General features: G+C 40.0%; 1 protein-coding gene across 5 annotated transcripts in view; it reads right to left on the bottom strand.

Annotated features, from left to right (window-relative positions):
- KIF13A (kinesin family member 13A) overlaps positions 1–19,431 on the bottom strand; it is a 108,037-nt gene extending 88,606 nt beyond the window's left edge. For all 5 annotated transcript variants that reach the window (XM_057424340.1, XM_057424341.1, XM_057424343.1 and 2 more), the window contains exons 1-2: positions 19,063–19,431; positions 18,728–18,818 (exon numbers count right to left, since the gene is read on the bottom strand). In XM_057424340.1, the coding sequence (XP_057280323.1) occupies positions 18,728–18,818; positions 19,063–19,117 (146 nt within the window). In that variant the 5' untranslated portion in view covers positions 19,118–19,431. The remainder of the gene's footprint in view (positions 1–18,727; positions 18,819–19,062) is intronic.
- Between the last annotated feature and the right edge of the window lie 874 nt (positions 19,432–20,305).

The following is a 20,305-nucleotide window of genomic DNA, read 5'->3' as shown; positions in this document are numbered from 1 at the left end:
CTTTCTTTGACGGTTAAAAAATGTGTTATTGGATACTTCCTCTCAAACCTATGAAATCCCGTATTGCAATTCAGATTAAACTGTTCATTTTTAAATTTTTACTATACTTTTCTTGATTTGCAAATACCCACCACACCAGCACTGAGACACAATATTAAGCAAAGAAAAGGTCAGAGATGTAGCTCTTAGTGCAGGCTTTGAAGAAAAAAAACAACATTTCCTGTGACATCAGAAACCTAGAGGATGGCAACCACTATCCCAGCTTCATCCAAGGCCATCTGAGGTCAAAGCCTTCTACATTTCAGAAAGGAGAGCGACTTGTCCAGAAAGAAGAGAAGCACAAAACGGTCAAAGGCAAAAGGAAAGACCTATCTTGTTTCCTTAAGTTAGCAAGTACATCTTTTCTTCCCTTTAGCAGTTATTCATTTACCATTAGCAACATTAAGATACTTTTTTTAAAACAATATTCATTAAAACATTTTATAAGTATCACAAGAGGGAGAGGGGAAGAAATTTAAATGCTACAAAACACCTTCAAGAAGATAATCTTCAAGAGGAGAACTACTTAACACTAAAATTAACTCTCAGGGCACAGTATTAAAAAGCTGAAGGGTAGTAACTTCTGAAGTCACCTCATCTGATGTACCAAGCACTACCTGATCACACTCTGGAGTTCAAGGTGAGCTGTTCACCCAGGCTAAGTCAGCTGTCTGAAGTTTTGCCCACTTTTCTGCAGAAAAAAAACCTGAAACTTTCAATCCTAAATTAGCAACATTTCATTTTAGGACGCTAAAGTAAGAAGGTAGGTACATGGCAGAGGTGTAGCTACTATGCCAAGCAACCTGACCTCATCAACTCAGAGGAATTAACTACCACTGCACCTCACACAGATCTCATATGGGAGAAGGTGCAATTTAGAAGGAACAGGAAAAGCTGTTGATAATAAATGAATATTGACTTTTAGTTTTCTTCATGTATTTCCATTTAGTAATTCGTGTCTCATGCATCACAGTAAGACTGTCAGCATTTTGCTCCCTTTCACAACCAATATGTAAGGTAGCTACTGCACAGGAGCAACTGGAAAGTGAAATTTTTCCTGAAAGTGGTAAAGATACTAATCGTGTTTGCCGGAAGTAATGACCCTCCACCTTTGGAAAACATGCCATGAACCAAAAGCAAGGGTCAGATTGTGGGTTTTACTACATGAAAATTAAACTAATGTTGATTCTTCCTTTTTTTTTTTGCCAAAGGTTTTACTTTTCCTATTTAAAATTAGAATGGTTTTACTATTTATTAATACAGTGACAATTCTAACACAGGGAAATTCCAAATACAGGGAATTTTTATGGCTGGGTTTAAGAATCTATGTTGATTTTACAACTTCAAAATATCTCAAATATTTGCTTCTAAGCTACTACAAACTGTCCAATAAATCTGAACTGAAATTAAGGACTAACCCCTCCACATGGTGATTCCTTCCAATGCCTTCCTAAAATGCATCTTCCCTACTCTCCCTAAAACATTGCTACTAACACCACAAATGTCAGTTGAATCTCAGGTGATTGATGGCTTTCTACATGCCTTACCAACAGAGGTGCAGTGCAGTCTGAAAGCCAGTAGTATACCTTATTCTGTAGGTATAGTAACCTAAGGAAAGTAACACTGCTTCCAGAAGACTAAAGAAGCTTACAAGCTTTCATTCACAGATTTCTCAATGCTCAACTTAAATGGTCACACTACAGCAGTGATACACAGTATTCTGAGCAGCTCCAAGAAAGAGAGAAGCCTTGATCTGAAGTCATTATGTCAGCTACAACAGATTTTTATAAAACATCAACACAAAAGGTGATCAGTCCATGAAAGAACAAAGCTGTAATTTTAACAGACACCTCCAATTCAATAGAGACTAAGATTAAATCACTGTATCATGATTTGGGGAAATCTCGTGATCATCTTATTAAAACAGGAAGCTGCATCACCTGCAGACATCCAAAACCAGTTAACAGAAATGCGTGAAGAGCAGGAAGGCTCCCTTTTAGGGAAATTTAAAGATCTAACACAATGCAAACCTAGTGTTCAGTACATAAACTGCCTTCAAAGAATATTTCTTCATAGATGCTATCTCTGCATAAGTTATTATACTAATGGTTATAAACAGCCATTAATTCTCTGTATCTCAATACTCTGAATAAGGTCAGACATAATGAAGTTACCAAGAATCAGCTGAACCACAAGCAGCAGTTGCACAGTAGCAAAGTTTGCCTGGCCCAGATATTTTAGCCAGTTCACATCACTTACATAAATTGTTGCTTTTGATTCTTTATTTCTTTTACTTTTTTGCTACTTGCTCTTTTTGACAGCTTTAGATTTTAAGTTTAGTACTGATACACAAAATAGCTTGGAGGCTTGGCCTTACTGCCAGTCATGTGTAAATTAAAAAGCTCCGATGGTATAATTAAAATTAGCTGTTATCTATTCCCCCCAAAAAAGGTGTTATTTTGTACTCATTACTATGAGCATATTGCGGTAAGACAGTCAGGAAGAAACCTTACCGGAGACCTGATGTGTGCCTACCAGATGAGCCTCCTGAAGCAGTTTGCAAACTGAATTTATTCTTGAGAGAATACAGTGTTTTACCTCTTCAGGTTCCTGAAGAATTAAGTAAATGGGATATGGTCTCCCTTATGCTCCTGCAATACATTTGGAGAAGCTGCATGACAAAAGGATCATCATTGCCGCTTTGACCAACTATTTTCAGCCCTTTGAAATGTCATGGTTTGTATTTCAAAATATATGAAAGATACTCCAGTGTGTAAGGCATAAATGATTAAGACAATTCTGAATATATTTGTTGTTGAATTCCAGCACTCATTCATATCTTATATTTTGAACTCTATAAAGTTCTACATGAGAAAGCATCCACAGTACATTTTTCTTCCTTGGAAACAAAACTTCAGGTCTGCCATATGCAGAATTACTAAATTGCAATAGACATTTTTGTCATTTTACCTCTCAAAAAGAAAACCCACAGCTCATAACCAAATTTGCCCCAATAATGTAACTGATGATATCTTTGCTGATTAAAGACAGCTGGAACCCTCTGTTCAAGGAAGTGGGGAACATGATGAAAAATACCCTTCTCACAGCAAGAACATGCTCAGAACCGATTATTCTTCACCTGCCTTTGAGCTCACCAGAGAACTAAGTGTTCAGAAAAGGCAATTCTAGAGAAGGGACAGAAAATAGGCACTATTTGATGTCTACTTTAAGAACACTAGGTCAAATATTAAAAAAAAAGGGGGGGGGAAGCCTTACTTCTATTTCTACAATCTTTTGAAGTCAAAATTTGTATACAATCCACAGAGATCTCTAACTATTAGATTTGCTTACTGGATTCTTCTTTTTGGGTTTTGACCTATAAGTTTAGCAACTCTGGAAAGTATTTTGAAGCCTCTAATATCAAAACCCTATTTAAAATGTAACTTTAACAGAAGCATTAAACATCTCTTTTCATCTTCAGCTCAATCCTGTCCCATTTGCCAAAACCACAGCATTTCACACAAGCCCAGCCAAACTACTTATGCAACTCCTTTCACATGCTTCATCAAACTTCTGCTCATCAATTTATTCCATGCAGTGCTCTGCATAAAAGCACAGTAACATGCTTGAAATAGGCACCCAGCAGATTAGCTTAAAGATAACTTTATTCTAAAAGAGTGTCTACTGGAGATCAACAACTTTTCTCTCAACAGAATTTACCCATGAATTTGAAGCAACATGATGACTTTGGTAGCAAAAATACTATTCTCATTCTCAAAAGCCACTACAGGAAAGGCTGACAGGTCTATTTCCCAACAGTTCTTAAGCTCGTGACAGACAATACAGACACAATTAACTGACAATAGGAAATAAGGAAATTAAGAATCTAGCTTCTGAAAATTCCAGAGGGCTATAATTATTAACAAAAACTGGATTTTGGGTCTTTTCAGGTCTCCCAGATAAAGGCCATACTGACAAAACTAAGCAACTTTTTTACCAGATTCTTGAGACAGTTTAATCAAAGATTACCACTCGTCATAATCACATTCCCAAGCTAAGTTTCTACTTTATGTAACTATGGTATTTATTGATGGTAGACATCATACAGGAATCTACAAAATACACAAGCAGAGAAATCCTGAACTCTGACTGCAAAGCATACCACTGTCAGAAAACAGTTGTTTCCTTATATAATTTGTTTCTCTCCAGATACATATTTACATTTAAAACATGTGTCCAAAAAACATGCAGTATTCCTCATGGAATTTTACTCAAATAGCCTGAAGTCTATCTACAGCCTAAATATTTTAAAGGTAGCATGATCCTTCTTCCTTGAAAAAACTGTTCATTATTAAGTCCTCCCTGAATCTTTTCCCTTTCCTTGGCTTGCAGCCAACAGTATTATCCCCTCAAAATGTTTTTTTTTTTTTTGAGCTGTTATCTCAGACTGCAGAGCCAGGTTTACACCCACAATTCATTTTATGAACATCTGTTTACAGAGAGTGAAACACTACTGTATTGTTATACTTAAAGGTAGAAGGTGTTTGAAACATCTTCCCACTGCCATGACCTGTGAGAATTTTGCTCTTCTTGCGGGTTTACTGGGCAGACAAAAAGCAGACACCGAGTTCAGCCAGGCTTTCATTACCACAGGCACAAAGCAAAAAAGTGGCAAAGACACAAGCCAGTGTCTAAAAACAGAGAAGGTGCATAGACATTTTCAAGTGGCGGAGAGCACCTGATTAGGTACCAAATGAGTGCACAGACCCGCCTGCAGACTGTGAGCAAAGGAGCATGCCAAGTTCAAGGAGGGAGAGTTTGAGAACATGAGAGGCTGTATCACCCTGCAGAAATTCACTAGGGTGTAGCTGACTGTTTTTAGCTCCCATGAAGTAGCAGCAGGCTAAGCACAACTGCATTGTGAAAACAAAGTTACTCCCTTTTAGGATTTGTCTTATTACAGGGGGGGAAAAAATTTAAAAAAATTAAGCTCTAAATTAGAAAACATGGTCATTGTACAATGAAATCGAGCTGTCAGACCTTAGGACTTTCAGAACAGGGGAGAGATAACTGAGTACATAGGTACATAAATGTGAAGTAGTTGATAACGGGAGAGAAGAAACACCAATAACCACTGTCAGAGAGTACTACAAGCTAAGTTACTCAACGGAGTCAGACACAAAAAGCCGATGAAGATGCTGGGACACAAGCAACACACACACATGCTACCATACCAACTGTAGATGATTAAATGGAATCAAAGCTTTCAATTCAGAATAAAGAGCAGAGTGCTGCTGGGAGTTGCTAACAGCACTCAATCTCTTATTCTGAAACATCATCATTTCCAGAGATAACATTTTAAACATTATCTTTAAAGAGCATAAGAGAATGCAGGTAGAAGGTCAGGAAGACGAAAGGCAGAGGAAGATGAAAATTAAATTTGAGAAGAACAGAAAAAGGCATAAACTTTATCGATGGATATGGTTGCACATAGAAACTGCACAGAGGCTTAATATTAAGATTACCTATGTATGTTTAAAGAGCCTGCGTGCTGATAAATCAGCCCTACTGGTCTCAGACATGTGCATGCTAATCCAGGAACTTCAGTATAGTCTATGGCCTGTGCTGACACCTATTCAGAGGCAGTTAAGATGGTAGATCTAGGTTTCTGCACTGGGATATGAAGTGCGAGCAACTGATCCTATACTGCAGTTACACAATGGAAAGTCTCTTCCACAGAGAGAAGAGTGAAAAATTTAGTCTTTACTGTTTAATAATTTTTTCCTGGTACTGCAAATACCCATGCGGTACTGCAAATTACCCACTGAACACTCAGCTCAATCAGCAAGGTCAATAGGTGTTTTACCCCACTTTTCAGCAAAGTATTTCAACTACATTGTTTCTAATATTTAACGAAGTACTTTAAATTTATCCAAAATGTTTATACTCGGTTTTATGGTTCCATTTAGCACGATCTGTGTTGTGATCTGCAGTCAGCTCTACTGCTCACAACAAGTGTAGGCTGAAACACTCTTGAGAACAGAAAATTCCGGGTAACACAGAGTGCTTGGAGCATGTTACAGATATTCACAAACAGCAAATCAACACTGTAATCAATTAGTTATCCCTGCAAAGCCAGTCCCCACACTCTTGAGTTTTAGGAGACCCCCATCAGCTTTGCCTCACTACCTAAGCATATGCTCATCCTGCACTGCATCTGAATTAGTGAAACAGCAACGGAGGCCCACACCCACCTACTTTTTGCCCTTTTCTATCCCTGGCATTGCTCTTAACTCCATTGCTGCCACCCCCTCCCATCACCAAGTTCACAAGGACAGCCACAAACACCAGGTATAGCATGAAGAACACAGGCTAACAAAGCCCTGCTAGACACACAGTATTTCCACTTTCCAAGTGTGTGGGAGTCCAGCACTGAGTCTTCTGATCTGACTCTGCAAAGGAGGGTGAGGCCCCGCAACTCTTATCAGCTGAACTTCCATGAAACTGAGCTGCAATTCTTCTGTTTCAGGAGCTGCAACTCAGCTAATTAGCTCTGCCATAAATAACCCACAGCCAAAATGATCTACCCACAGATCTGCCTGCATAGCAAATGAGAGTTACAAAAAACAAGCTAGAAGAAATAAAGCAGAATAATTAGATGCGGTCTCTCAAAAAGTTGACAAAAATACTTTGAAGAGAATAAGAAGTCATCTATTAAGGAAGAAGAAAGACTCAGAACAAGTAGATCAGTATGAAACACCATGAAAAGTCATATGAAAGGGTACACAGGGTCTGAACTCTGATAAGTATTACATTAATTACTGACCTAATAAGGCAAATACTACTGAGGTCAGCAGTTTGCAAAGCAGGTGAGCAGCAATACTGCAAACAAAACTCAGGTTTGACAAATACAGATGTTTAAAATTACTCAAAAAGGTGATCACGTTAATTTTTCAGTGCAGCTTTCCCACTTTGACCATCATCACTAACATTTTAAAAAACAAGCAGCATCAGCACTCAGTTTTTAACAATTTTCAATGCAATAAGGAGTCAATTGTTTCCTTTTTGCTTAGCCATTCTACTTCAAAACCAGCTAAAAGTCATGGGTTTTGACTGTAACTCCAGACTGCTTCAATTTCTTTCCATCTACTAGATCTGCAAACTGAGACTTAAAGAGTATGAATAGAAAGATATGCTTCAAGAGAAGCTAAGACAAGCATCCCATTTCAAATACTCTTAATAAGCAGTGCTGAGCCAAAGAAGTGATCTGCTCATATGGAGAAAGAGCTATAGGGAGAGAACAAAAATAAAAAAGTCATGTGATTTTTAAAAGAATCATGAATTACCCAATCTAGAGATCTTTAAGGGAAACGCTACACCACCACATCGCACCCTTTACTCCTTCCATTTAAAGGAAAAGTGCCTAGCCTAAGCCAACACTCACCTTGAGCTCACTAAAGTGCATCACTGCTCATTACAGCTACCAGTCAGATTGTCAGACTCTTATTGCTCTTAAAAGTTTCTTGAAAATAAGAAAATTGGCTAATTTAGTTTTCTATTTTCCTAACTGCATTTCATTGTTAATATTTCTCTTTCATTTATATACCTTGATGAAAAATTCCTCCCTCAAACTTCAGTTCTGCAATTCCATTTTATAATATCACACTTCAAAGTCCACAGACAAAGCCCCAGCATCTGCTCTCCCCTTTTAATCACAGGAAAGGCAAGCAGGCAAGAAGTCACTTTTGTGAGCAACTCACTTGCCTCAGTCTTTTCTCAACTATGATGAAGATGCAGACACCTTGAGAAAAAAATAAGTATTTAAAATGCGAGATCCTCCAGGAGTCACCCTACAACACCCTTCTTGACAAAGGATGACAGATCAACTTGGCTTAGAGAGATTTTTTATAAAACCCATTTTACACCTTGGTCATATGAATGCAAAAATTTTTTCAAAGTCTATTTGATCAATCTTGTGCATCAGCCATAAATTTCTTCCTCTTTCAGGTAAGAAATTCTCAAACAGCAGCCAACAATATGGGTCAGACCACACATCAGAAGAACTGTAACTCAGAACACACACGAGCATTATGAAGCACTAAGGGCATTCAGCCTGCCCAACACTGCAGTCTGCGTTTCTGTGTTTAAACCAGCACAACGTTGCTAGATGCCATTCTGAAATGTCGAATAAAGGTACACTACATTCCTTGAATCATGTGCAAAGCAATCTGTGTGCACAGATGGCAGTAAGGACAGATTAAATTAAGGGCACAAAGCTTGCAAACCATTAGTATTTCTATAGAAAAAGTTTCTTATTGCCACATTCAGAGCTGAAAAACTGATACTTCAAAAGCTACTTGAGAGAATCCAGCCTGCCCAAAGAGTAATTAACAACAGAGGAGATTAGACTTTTTACATAGATGTCTAAGTTCAGCACTCATCCACTAAAACTTGCTGAGCAGAAAACAAAATTGGCAAAAGCTACTTTCTAACTTTCACCATGGGCGAGCCAGACATCCCCCTCCTTCAGTACTCAGCACTTCTGACAGGAAGAGGGAATCCAACCATGGAACTGGGATGCTGAGAGGAACAGATCATCTACTGAATTAAGAACACTTAAATGCTGCATCTTCAAAAAGACTTTCATCATTCTTCTGATGGACACAAGTGTTTCCAATTAGACTATTTCACAGCCAATTTATACAGATTCTCAATCATGATGTTTAATGCAATATATAGTAAAAATTTAGTGTTAAAATACAAGTTATGACTATGCAATGAAAATTAGGAATACTACATGAACTTCGCTACAATGTTATAAACACCTCAAACAATAAACATACTAACAACTTAGAAGCTCTTGACAAGGAAACTACATGGCAAGCTGTACAGTAATCAATGGTCTGTTTACAAGAACTGGTTTTCCTTTTTCTTTCAACTTGGATCTCAACTAGAACACACATGAAGACTGTAGTACCACCCTGGAGAGTGCTAGTTTCTCATACGCATTTTCCGCAGAATGGAAAAAAGCTTAGTGGATGCTGCTGGGTTTTGGCTGGTTTGTTTTCCTCCAACATGTACTTTGAGGAGTTTCATCACATTGCTGGACATCCATTTCTGTATCTCTCTTCTGCCTTTTGTTATCCTTCTAGTCCTGGTCCCCACATATCCCTTCTCTATATTCTACCACATCAGCAGCAAATCCATTAACAAGCCATTCTTTGCACTCTCTTATGTGTCAGTTTCTCTGCAGCCACTGAAGCAGCACTTCACAAGGGCACTCCAGTCAAGAATGCAGGTACAAGGATTAGATTTACAACAGAAGAAGAATGAGAACTACTCAAATTTTCTTCTTTTAGATGTAACAGGCACTATAGAAAATGACAGATTGTTTTTAAGACGGTTTCAGAATAGCATATCCACTGTGGTCACAGTAAAAGCTCCAAAGCAGCAAAGCCTCAGTGGTGGGATGATGCTCCGTAACGCACTCCCAACAAAACCTTCAAGAACCATCTTTTACCCCAGTACAGTACAACAGCAAATTAGAGGAAGACTGCAGATGGCTTCTACTCTTACTCCCTTACATAAGGTCAAAGTCCTCTTTAAAATACATAATCAAACTTTACAACTTCTTGCTGAGCATTCAGAGGATAGATTGTCTTAATATCTTCGCCTACATACAGTGAATAAAAGAACATTATTTTATCAAATGACTAATTTATATTTCAGCCTGATTTCATTAGATAAAATTCTCTGAAAACATATTTGAAATCTAATGGAAATTCATAAACATCTCAAAATAGGGAATGACAACATGACATAATAGCAAGGAAAAAATACCAAAAATCATCAAAATGCTCAGGACTTGCATCATTCAGGGAGATGGCACTACTGAGCCAAAACAAGTCTGGAGCACGGCAGACTTACATCACATTGCATACATAAAAAAACCCTCACATTGACAGATGCTGACAAAGAAATTTCCCAAAGCAGACCAGGACACTGCTCATTTAGGGCCATAAAGCAGCTTTGCCAGTAGAAAACTTCTGCCAGCTGTGTGCCTTCACTGGAATGCTCCATTGACTTGTCTTTAGCAAAAGCTCATCTACCGTAAAACAAGCCTTGGCTTTTGAATCAGAAAGCAGAATTGAATTTGAAATAAATAGGCAACAAAAGTAAGAACTATGAAGTACTGCGCAATCCTTTTCCTTCAATTCTGAAAGAATCAAACTTGTGAAAGACCTTCTGAGCCACACTGCATATGATTTTAATCATAAATTCAGACAAAAAGTGGAAACCACATGGGAAGAAGTATCGAGTACTGTGCTTTCTTATCTAAGATCTGCTGTTCCTTGTCATCATATAAAAAAAATATTAAGCAAAACAGACAGCTCCACATACTTGGATTTAATGCTAGAAAAATTATTTCAGTAGCTCAAGACAGATTCAGAATTTTGAAGCCTTATACTGGAAAAAAAAATTAAACTCGCCTGGAGGCTTTTGTAAGATACCTGGGATTGACATTTACATTTCAAAAGAGACTGTGGAGTAGACTGAGAAAATGTAAACTCAATAAATAGGGTATCATGTGTATTTTTTCATTTTATTTGCAAGTCTAAAATACTCTCCAATAAAAAAAGTCAGGCAAAAAAATAAGTGTTGACACTTTCAGCAATGTGGTTTTAAAACAAAGCATCAAACTTTATAGAAAGGTTACAGTTCACAATGCATCCTGGTAGTTTTTTAAACATATTGAACAGTATCTTCATGAACACATGCAGAGATAAGCATGCCATTCCAGGAACAGCAGCTGCTTTGATTCATGTTTATTAAATACTTAAAATTCTTTGAATATACATACACTGCAAAAAGAAGACACAGTGACACCACAAATCACAACATAAGCCAATACTAGCCTACTATCTATGCTGTTACTGAACACAAAGAGGCAACAGCACAGGTTTGGTGGGGCTAGCACCAAGAAAACAGACCACAAGTTACATACCCAGGTGCTCGTACACAGTGAGGCTCTGCCCCTGTCTTCAGCATCATCATTAACCATGCTTATTACCAGAGATTAACACAAGTACACAGCAACATTTCAGACACACCTTTCTACCGATGTGCTGATTGATACACCTCAAAATAAGAATTATACCATCAATAGGCACCAAGATACATTCATGGCTTTATCTGTCAAAAGAGCAATTGCGGTGTAAATCTTCGTTCTAACACTTATATAGCAAGTAAGTTACTATAGGAAGATAAACCATTAGGAACTTCATTAGGGGCCATTACCATATAGATTGCCCTGTGGTGATCTATGTGAAATGAGAAGGAACATTCAGACTACCTCCTAGTGAAAAAGTTACATCTTATAAGCCACTAACTTCATATTATCTGAGGAAGAAGTAGATGTATTTGGTAAGCATGTACATGCTTGAGGATGTCTCGACTTAGGATGTAGCAAAATGCCACATAAAGGTCGCAGCTGATGACCAAGGAATGTATTAGTTCAGGATATGTTTACAAATTTCAACAGATGTTTCGATGACTGAAGGTTGTTGGGGCTTTTTTAATTACTTTTTTTAGATTAAAAGGCAACTATCAAAAATAAAGGCCAGAACTGCAGAGGTTAATTAACACAGCATCAGAAAGCCATTGATTTCCTTTTCCTCCCAAAACAAGAAATGACATAAAGGGACACCCTCCCTTGGCATTGAAAACAGCTTGTGTAACTCCTGCTCTTCATCAACATGGATATCTTGAGCTCATGCCATTGATTTTCAAGTCCTATCAGCAATGCAGTTTTCTGATTGACCTTCATACAGCAACTTTTCAATGTGTTTGCTGTTTAATCACCAAGCTCCTCCCTCAGCCGCCAGTGAACACCCATCACATGCCACTCAACGATCTCGTGAAGACACACAGTCAACTCAAGCTCCACCTCAAACTCTGATGACCATTTTTATATCAAAGTCAGGTACTGACTAGACAAGCTTGTACCCCTTTTACTGTCTCCTGTAAAAAGAGACACAGCAACACTACTTTTAGCCAACAACATGATTATTTTAGTTAACTTGGTGCTTTGGATCACAAGTTAACTTGATAGTTGAGTCCTGTGGTGCACATCATTTCACAGTGGAGGTCTTTTCTCTGTAGGCTACACTAAGATTCACTGTCTTGAGCCAACACTTCCACACCTCCTTGAAGAGCCTCACAAAATACAAGGAACCAAGCAATTGGAGAAATTATTCAGTTAAGCAACAGCATCTGTAAAGCACTGCTGCAGCAGCTGGCATTTTGCTATAGTAGGCAGTAATTGTTTCCATTAATAGATTCAAACTATACCCAGGGGAGGCCAAGTAGGCAAAGACACTGCACGCTTTCCCACTGTTAAGGGCAGTCTGTCCATGCAAGAGACACTAGCAACATAGCCAGAGGCAGCTTCTGCTGCCAACTGTATCTGCATTCAACTGCAGAGGAATGAAGGCGTTCGAATCTGTTAACTTCTCAAACACAACTGCAACAAGTACATTAACAAATTTGAAAATTTAGCTCTAATATTATTACCAGACATACCACCAGACTGACTCCATGAACAACAACAGCCTGTGCATGCTACACTGTAGACCTGAGACCAAGAAGGGATTTGCTTTGTCCCCAAAAATTCATAACAAGATTTGCAACCCCAGCACTGTGGAAAGGCAGCTGGTGTGAACTGCTTCCCTCTGAGCTCAGAGTCTGCAGAAGAGGGACTTCTTAAGCACTTCCTAAGGTATTCTGAATCTAGTCCACACCTGGGTCACTACAATACGTTCACAAGTATAATTTAATTTTGAAAAAATTATTTCATTACAATGAATCTAGTCATAAGTCTGAAATCTTACTAGAAGCACAGTTAACAAACCTACTAGATGCAGAGCAGAACAAAGATAATCTTGTTTCCAAAACAAGAAAGCTGTCTAATATTTATACCAAGTGAGCAAAAGAGGTGAAATTAAAACATTTTAGTCCTGATATCCCCAAACAAAAGGGCAAAAAAAGAGCTGCACAGTTTTTAAATTCATAATTCATTTAAATAAACAACATATTCAAGGAGCATTGACTAGTAATCCACTAGTAAAACACCTCTGGCTGCAGTAATAAGCTTTTACAGGTACAGGTACATGTGTACCTGCCCCTTCTAAACACAGAAGCTAAGTGTGCCCCAAAGGCCAGCTAATCTTTTTAAACAATCTTCTAATGTTCTACAATGTGAGCATTTCTAACATCACAAACCAGAAAAATTGGACAGATTCAAAGCTGAACCTCACTTTACTCGGACTGTTTGAACATAACACTCAGTAGTCCAAAAGCAGAAAATGGCTACAAAGCAATGATTGCCAAACATGGTCATATCAAGCACAGTTTTCTTTCTCTTCAAACACTTTATCTATTTTTGTTCTGAAATACTGCCAGCTAAGTGTTACTTACCCACAACCCCAACAGTCTCCAACGGTAGTTCTAGCAATGCCATTTTAAGGCCAGAGCACAAGGTCCTAACAGCTGTCTGGATCTTATAAACATGGTAATATAATGGATGTTGCATTTGTTCACAGTTCAGGCCACCTCAGGAAGAACCAAGAACCATGCCAGACAGTATTATGGATTACAAGTTTGTTGTTTTCTCATTTTGTTTCAAATTACATAGAATTTAAGAAAACTTATTTCAAGGAACTGAATCTAGTGTCCCATCTGAGGCATGAATGAATTAAAGCAATGCAAAAACAGCTCCCAAAATGCCATTTTCCAACCACACATATTTCGTAACTCGAATACATCTCTTCTGCAAAGGTTCAGAGCTAACAGTTCACATCCTGAACATGGCGGTCTAACAGGAAAGATAACAGAAAAGGTCCAAGTCAGATTACTTTTACAATTTCCTGCACACAAACATAAAAGTTGCTGTCTGCTATTATTTTATGATCTACCTCAGACAGGTGATAATTCAAAGTATATTTCATCAAAGACACGATCTCATTGATCATTCCTTCCGATAACAATATCATTAGCAGCTACCCTACTTCAGCTTCCACAGGTTTCAGTCTGAGAAAGTGACCATTACCAGAAATGTATCTTCTCTCCCTACAACAGCATTCTTCTCTCATCTCTGATGCTATTCAAAGTAACACATCCAAAAAGATTAAGTGCCACAACCATCACATGAAGGACTACGCACTAAAGACCATCCAGAACCATGTTTTCTCCAAGGCAGGGGGAGCAACAGCTGTTTTCTGGAAACAAGAGCTTTAGGACAAACTGTCTTGGGATGAAATCTGTGCTTCAGATATTCACCTTTGAAAGTATCATGAGCTACAAAAACTAGATACACTCACATCTCTTCTTAGATATTTATTTTATTAAATAGCTTACACCTACAAAAAAAAAAAAATAAAAAAGCCCCCACATATCACATATTCTGGAATCTTTAGTAGTTTAAAGCTGTGAGAGTTTTACCTAAGTAGAATTGGGCCTTGTTGCTATTTGTTTGTGATCAAAATGAAGATGGAAGACAACAAAGCAAGCAAGCCATAAAATGTTTTTTAAATAAAGGCAAGAAAGATACTTTCAGAAACGAAATTAATAATAACAATTAAAAAAAAATAAAGTGGTAATTTTAAGTTCAGCTCCACACTGATTTCTTTCTCATTTTCTGCCCTGAGATTTTTAATAAGGCAAAAGTTCGCACAAGGGTGCTGTGCTTTAATGGAATAAGTTGCCCAACAGATGAGTATGTGTTTCAGTCAAAACTGCAACTGAAATATTATTTCAGTTCTACTGTCTCCATAGTTCCTTGTTTATTTCTGTCAAGACAAACGTTTTGCTTACTAAAGAAAAAATCATGTCATGAAGAACTGTTGTCAGGGAACTAAAACTTTTCAGATCCTATGCGTTAAAATTGTTGCTTAGAGGAAAGGGAGGAAAGCATATTTTAACAATCAAACGCAGAGGAAGAACCCAGCAAAACCTGATTTGTTCTATTAAGAAATAAAATCCCCAAGGTAAAGCCAGATTTTTCATAGACATAGAAAGGTGTGAAATTTCCACTGTAAAAACCAAAATATTTTGAAGCATTGTAACTCCATGCTGTAATTACCTCCAAATTACATTTCAATACTGTACCTTATTGCCAACAACCAACATTTAAAGGAAGACAGCAGGAGGTACACAATTGGGTTTGAAACATAATACCCACTTCTAAAAGACTTCAAGTTAGAACATCTTTTTCAGGGAGAGTGTACTTTGAGAAAGGAAATACAGATTTCCAGGTGAAGACAGGAAAAAAAGAAAAACAGAGGGTTCCCAGAAAGACAAAATGTTCTTCTGGGGAAGAAAGGGAAATCTGTATTGGGTTGAGGGAGGAAATGGGTAAGAGACAGAAGAAACTAAATAACACACAAGCACATTTAAGCAAATGCAAAAGAAACTACTCCTACTAATAAAACAAGGTATGAAGTCCAGCCACCAACTTACAAAAGCCTTGCCAGCATCAGAGATTATACCTGATACAAGCTAATGAAAACCCTTCTTTTCTGAACTCTGCCTCCTATTATTTCAGCTGATAATAATTTTCCTGTGCTGAACTTTCAGACTCACTGTTCAGCTTTACTATGTTTCGGTTTTCCCCCTTCATTAGTTTAGAACACTCCAAGTCGTGTGTCTGTGGGGAACAGCAGGCCTGCTGAGTATAAAAGAACACAACACTTGTATTTAATAACAATTGCTATTTTGTAGCAGTGTTAAGGTACAGATGCTGTGTGGTCTAGCAGTTAGAAAATGCAGTCAGAACCCTGTTCTAATTTATGGTTATAACTTATTGCTTAGCTCTGATAGTGAAAGTTGGACAAATGACAGCACTGTCTCTCAGTTTAGGTCTTTTTCTACCACTTGTAAAACAAGCATTACCGATCAAAAATTCTTCAGAACTATCCTTAAACAAAACTCAGCAACTGCATCAGCATGCATCTGAACTTAGACTTAATTCAGTAACTCCTTACAGAATAGTCAAAACTAGTACAATCTGATTTCCCCAACCTTGGACATTCTTCCAAGAGCAGATGATATAATTATTAAAGAGCTTCCTAACTTTACTTTTGAAAATCCTATCAGTATCTTTTAAGATTATAACTGAGAAAATAAAACAAATAAAGAGCATGGTCCTGAATTCTACTACCCACACCCTATAGCCTCTTGGCTTCAGATGAATTAAGAAAAGCAGCCCTGGAAACCAAATTTGCTTTATAAGGCTACTTATTCTTATTCCAAAGGGCAGTACAAACTTGTCCTTCCATTCAGCTAGAAAAGGGAAATTGCCATATAAAAAGATAAAATGCAAAATGGAAGAGGTAAGACTACACAGAATATTAAAGTGATGCATATAGTAGAGACAGACCAATTAATCACCCTAACACGTGAAATAATTTTTGCAGTGACACAGTTGCTGTGAAAGAAAAATCCAGTTAAGCTATAAAAAAAAAAAAAACACCAAAACCTACACAAAGAAAACCAAAAATCAATTTGACATCTCTAGCCCTGCCAAGGCATCAATCCAAGTACAAGCAGCAACTACTCAGCACTTCAGAACCAGTTTACACAGACATTTAATGGTGGGTACACATAGAAGAACAGAATTCATTTTTCATCATGAGAAATCAAACTATTTATCTTGAATACAAAAAACAGAAATCAGCAGTTTAGCATTGAAGAAAATGTAAGGATCTTTACAAGGCACTAGGCAAGTGACAAGTCCATTAGACACCTCAACTGGTCACATACAACATTTGCCACTAAGAAAATACCCCAACTACATGTTTGCATGTGCGTGAGTCACTTCGAATCAGTATTTCTGACTGTTACTTCCAAGAACAGGAGGCAGTTGTTTCAAACACACAAGCTACACATGTAACAGCTAGCCAAATCCCAGCCTCACTTTGGGCTGCAAGCAGGACAGCTATCACTTGCCAACACAGCTGTCAACAGTGAGGTCGCACACAAGTGTCGCAGCTCACCCGGAAGGCCCCTGCCACAGAATCAGAAGCAAATTCCAAGCAAGTAAGAGAACTTATATATATTACAGGTATTAAAGCCAGATAAACACAAGCCACAAAAGCTCTCAAAAGATGAGAGTCATGGCAGTGTCCCACTGAATACCTGCAGGCCAATATGCACAACAAGCAAAATTCACACATGACAAGCCCTTTATTAAGCCATCTGGCCCTTAGGCTCTTTAGTTTACTGAAGCAATGATTTTTAAGTCTTAATTCTGTTCTTGCTTTGTAAATTCAATTTGTATTTCATGTTTTATATGTCAAATCCACTCTCTTTAAAGAGTTAATGTCATTCTTATTATAGCAGTGTTATGATGGATGCCAATATATACAGGAGGAAAAAAACTCAAACCATACTTTCTAAAATAGAATAGTCTCAAGAAAAACAAGATTTTCATTATACAAATGGGATGCTAAGAGCCACAGAGGCAGTATGACTTGTAGAAGATCACACAAAGATCTATGAAAGAGGCAGGAAACAAGCACAGATCTTTCAAGCATATTAACCACAACAATGGTTCTGCAGACAATGCAAATTGGATTTAAGTTAAACTGTTGTGATTACAGCTATACTCCCATATGGGGATTTATGCAAGAAGCAGCTTCACATCTTGGACATGTAAAAACAGAAAATGTCTCAACCTTTTCCGCTGTAAAACTACAAAAGCATGATATTGCCTTTGGAAAAAAAAAAAAAGCTCACATTAGCTTCCTCATAACTATTATAAACTAAATCAGAAACATTCACAATTAAACCTTGAGTAGTAGAAATGTGTTCAGATTAAAGTCCAGATAACTATGCAAATGATTTCACACTTTTTGGCATTAAACAGATCAACTTAAGTTGAGCAATCAACAGGTAACCGAACAGATAAAGCATACAAGGTAACTATTCCCCTTGCACCTCCCCGTCTTTCCCTACACTCCCTCAAAGGAAAGAAATCTTTTCCTGTTCTGATCTATTTTTACAGTCTAGTGCATTGGTATTTTAGATTATTTCCAAGGGTATTCTTTACTGAGGCATCACAACTAAATCCCACATTTCAAAATTATTTTAGCATATTCTCATAGGCTGCTTCACAGAACACTGAATTAATAGAGGATCTAGCAATTACAGCCTTTTCAAATTCAAATACATTAAAACCTAGCAAACAAACTTAAGGAAAAAAAAAAAACAACACATCACTAGCATAAAATTCAGATTCTGCTTCTTGTTCCCTCACAGGTTACATCAAGTTATTAGCCTGCACCGCAGAGAAATTTGTGAAAACAGCACACACAGTCAAAGTCTTTGCCCAATCAACAGCTCTTTTTTTTTTTTTTTTTTTTTTTTTTAGCAGTTAATCAAAAATCAACTTTTAAACCTGGCAGGCCAGTAGTGATCTTCTGTCTGCACACCCCACTCTGGGGTCTGGTCCTTGCTTTCCGGGACCACAACACAGTGACCTCCGGCCAGCGCCGGTCCTCGTCCTCTGCCCCGAAAGGCACCGGGTAAGACCATCAGGACCCCGCCGCTCCCCTAACAAAGCCAAGCGCTTGCGAGGCTGAGGAGCCGCGGCTGGGTTTTTCATATGGGGCACGGCGAGTTGGGCTTTTACCTTTCTCCCTGCTTGGTGTTGGAAGGCGGAGGGTGAAGCACAGTCTGGTTCCCTTCCATCTCCACGATGCACTTGGTATTCAGGTCCAGCTCTGCAAGGCGACACGGCGGGGGACTGTACCCGGGGCCAGGGAGAGCACCCCTGCTCTCCCCGCCGCCGGAACAGCCGTGCCTGTGCGAGGGACCGCGGGCCGGCGGCGGAGGGGGGTGGTGGTGAGGGGGCTGTGAGGGGGTTTATCCCCCTCCGGCCAGGGGAAGAAGCCGCCTGAGGCGCGCCCCGGTGCCGCCCCCTCCCCACACCCCGCCGCCCCTTCCCCAGCGCCGCCGGCCGGTTACCTCTCCTGTTCATCGGCCGGACCCTGACAGCAACTTTCACCTTGGTGTCCGACATCTTCCCCCTACCCCCGGGAGCGGCCCCGCTCAGCGGCAGCTCGCGGCCTCACAGCGCCGCGCACAGCGACACGGCGGAGCACCAACGTCCATGCCGGAGCGAGGGCGGGGAGCCGGGACAGGCGGGGAAGGCGAGAGGCGGTGTGGGAGGGAGGGAGGGAGGGAGGGAGAGGAGGAGGAGGAGGAGAGTCCGGCGCCGGGGAGGGTTGTGGTGGCGCAGCCCCAGCCGCCTCCTTGCTCAGCCGCGGTCCACACGGGCTCTGGCGCTGGTTGCCCACGGCTTCGTTTGCACAACTGGTGCTGCTGCTGCCGCTGCTGCCGCTGCTGCCGCCGCCGCCGCCTCCCTGCCAATCCCGACCGCCATCTTCCGCCTCCTCCTGCCGTGCCGCCTGGGTTGCGGCGCCCACCCGAGCGGCGAGGGGCGGGGAAGAACCTCGGAGCAGGAAAGAAACGGAAACACCCGAGCGCCTTCGGTACACAAGGAGAGGGAGTTACACACACACCACCCCACCCCCCCGCCTCGGGCGGCCGCTTCCTCCCAGTGAGCATGCGCAAGGGCAGCTTGTGCAGTGGCGAAAACGGAGGGAAGGTGGCGCTGGCGCGCTCGGCCCCGCATGCGTAAAGACGGCGGGAGCGAGGACTGGGGGAGGCGTGGGGATCGGGGCTGGCGAGGGGCTGTGACCCCGGGCTCTTCCCGAGAGCCATCGTCGCGGTCTGCGCAGGGGCGCGCTGTCAGAGCACATCCGGCAGCTCGCCTCTCGGGGCAGGAGGTTTCCTTGCAGCAAGGAAAGGCCACAGAGAAAAGCCCACAGACCACCCCGAATGGGATGCCATGGCACTAGGGGACTTTTAGTGACAAAAGATGTGTGATGCACGATGAGAAAATAATCATAGGATCACAGAATGGTTTGTGTTGGAAGGGAACTTAAAGCTCATCCAGTTCCACCCCCCTGCTGGGACACCTTCCACTAGACCAGGTTGCTCAAAGCCCTATCCAACCTGGCCTTGAACACTGCCAGGGATGGGGCAGCCACAGCTTCTCTGGACAGCCTGATCCATGGCCTCACCACCCTCACAAGAAAGAACTTCTTTCTTATATCTAATTTAAATCTCCCCTCTGTCAGCTAAAGCCATTTCTCCCCTTATCCTGTCACTACATGCCCTTATAAAAAGTCCCTCTCCAGATTTC

Source organism: Pezoporus wallicus, unplaced genomic scaffold (genome assembly GCF_028554395.1).
Source record: "Pezoporus wallicus isolate ANWC-B61680 ecotype Strahan unplaced genomic scaffold, APGP_CSIRO_Pwel_v1 contig_5485, whole genome shotgun sequence".
NCBI classification, from domain to species: Eukaryota; Metazoa; Chordata; class Aves; order Psittaciformes; family Psittacidae; genus Pezoporus; species Pezoporus wallicus.
Note: the sequence above shows the minus strand (reverse complement) of the source record. Positions and strands in the feature narration are given on the sequence as shown.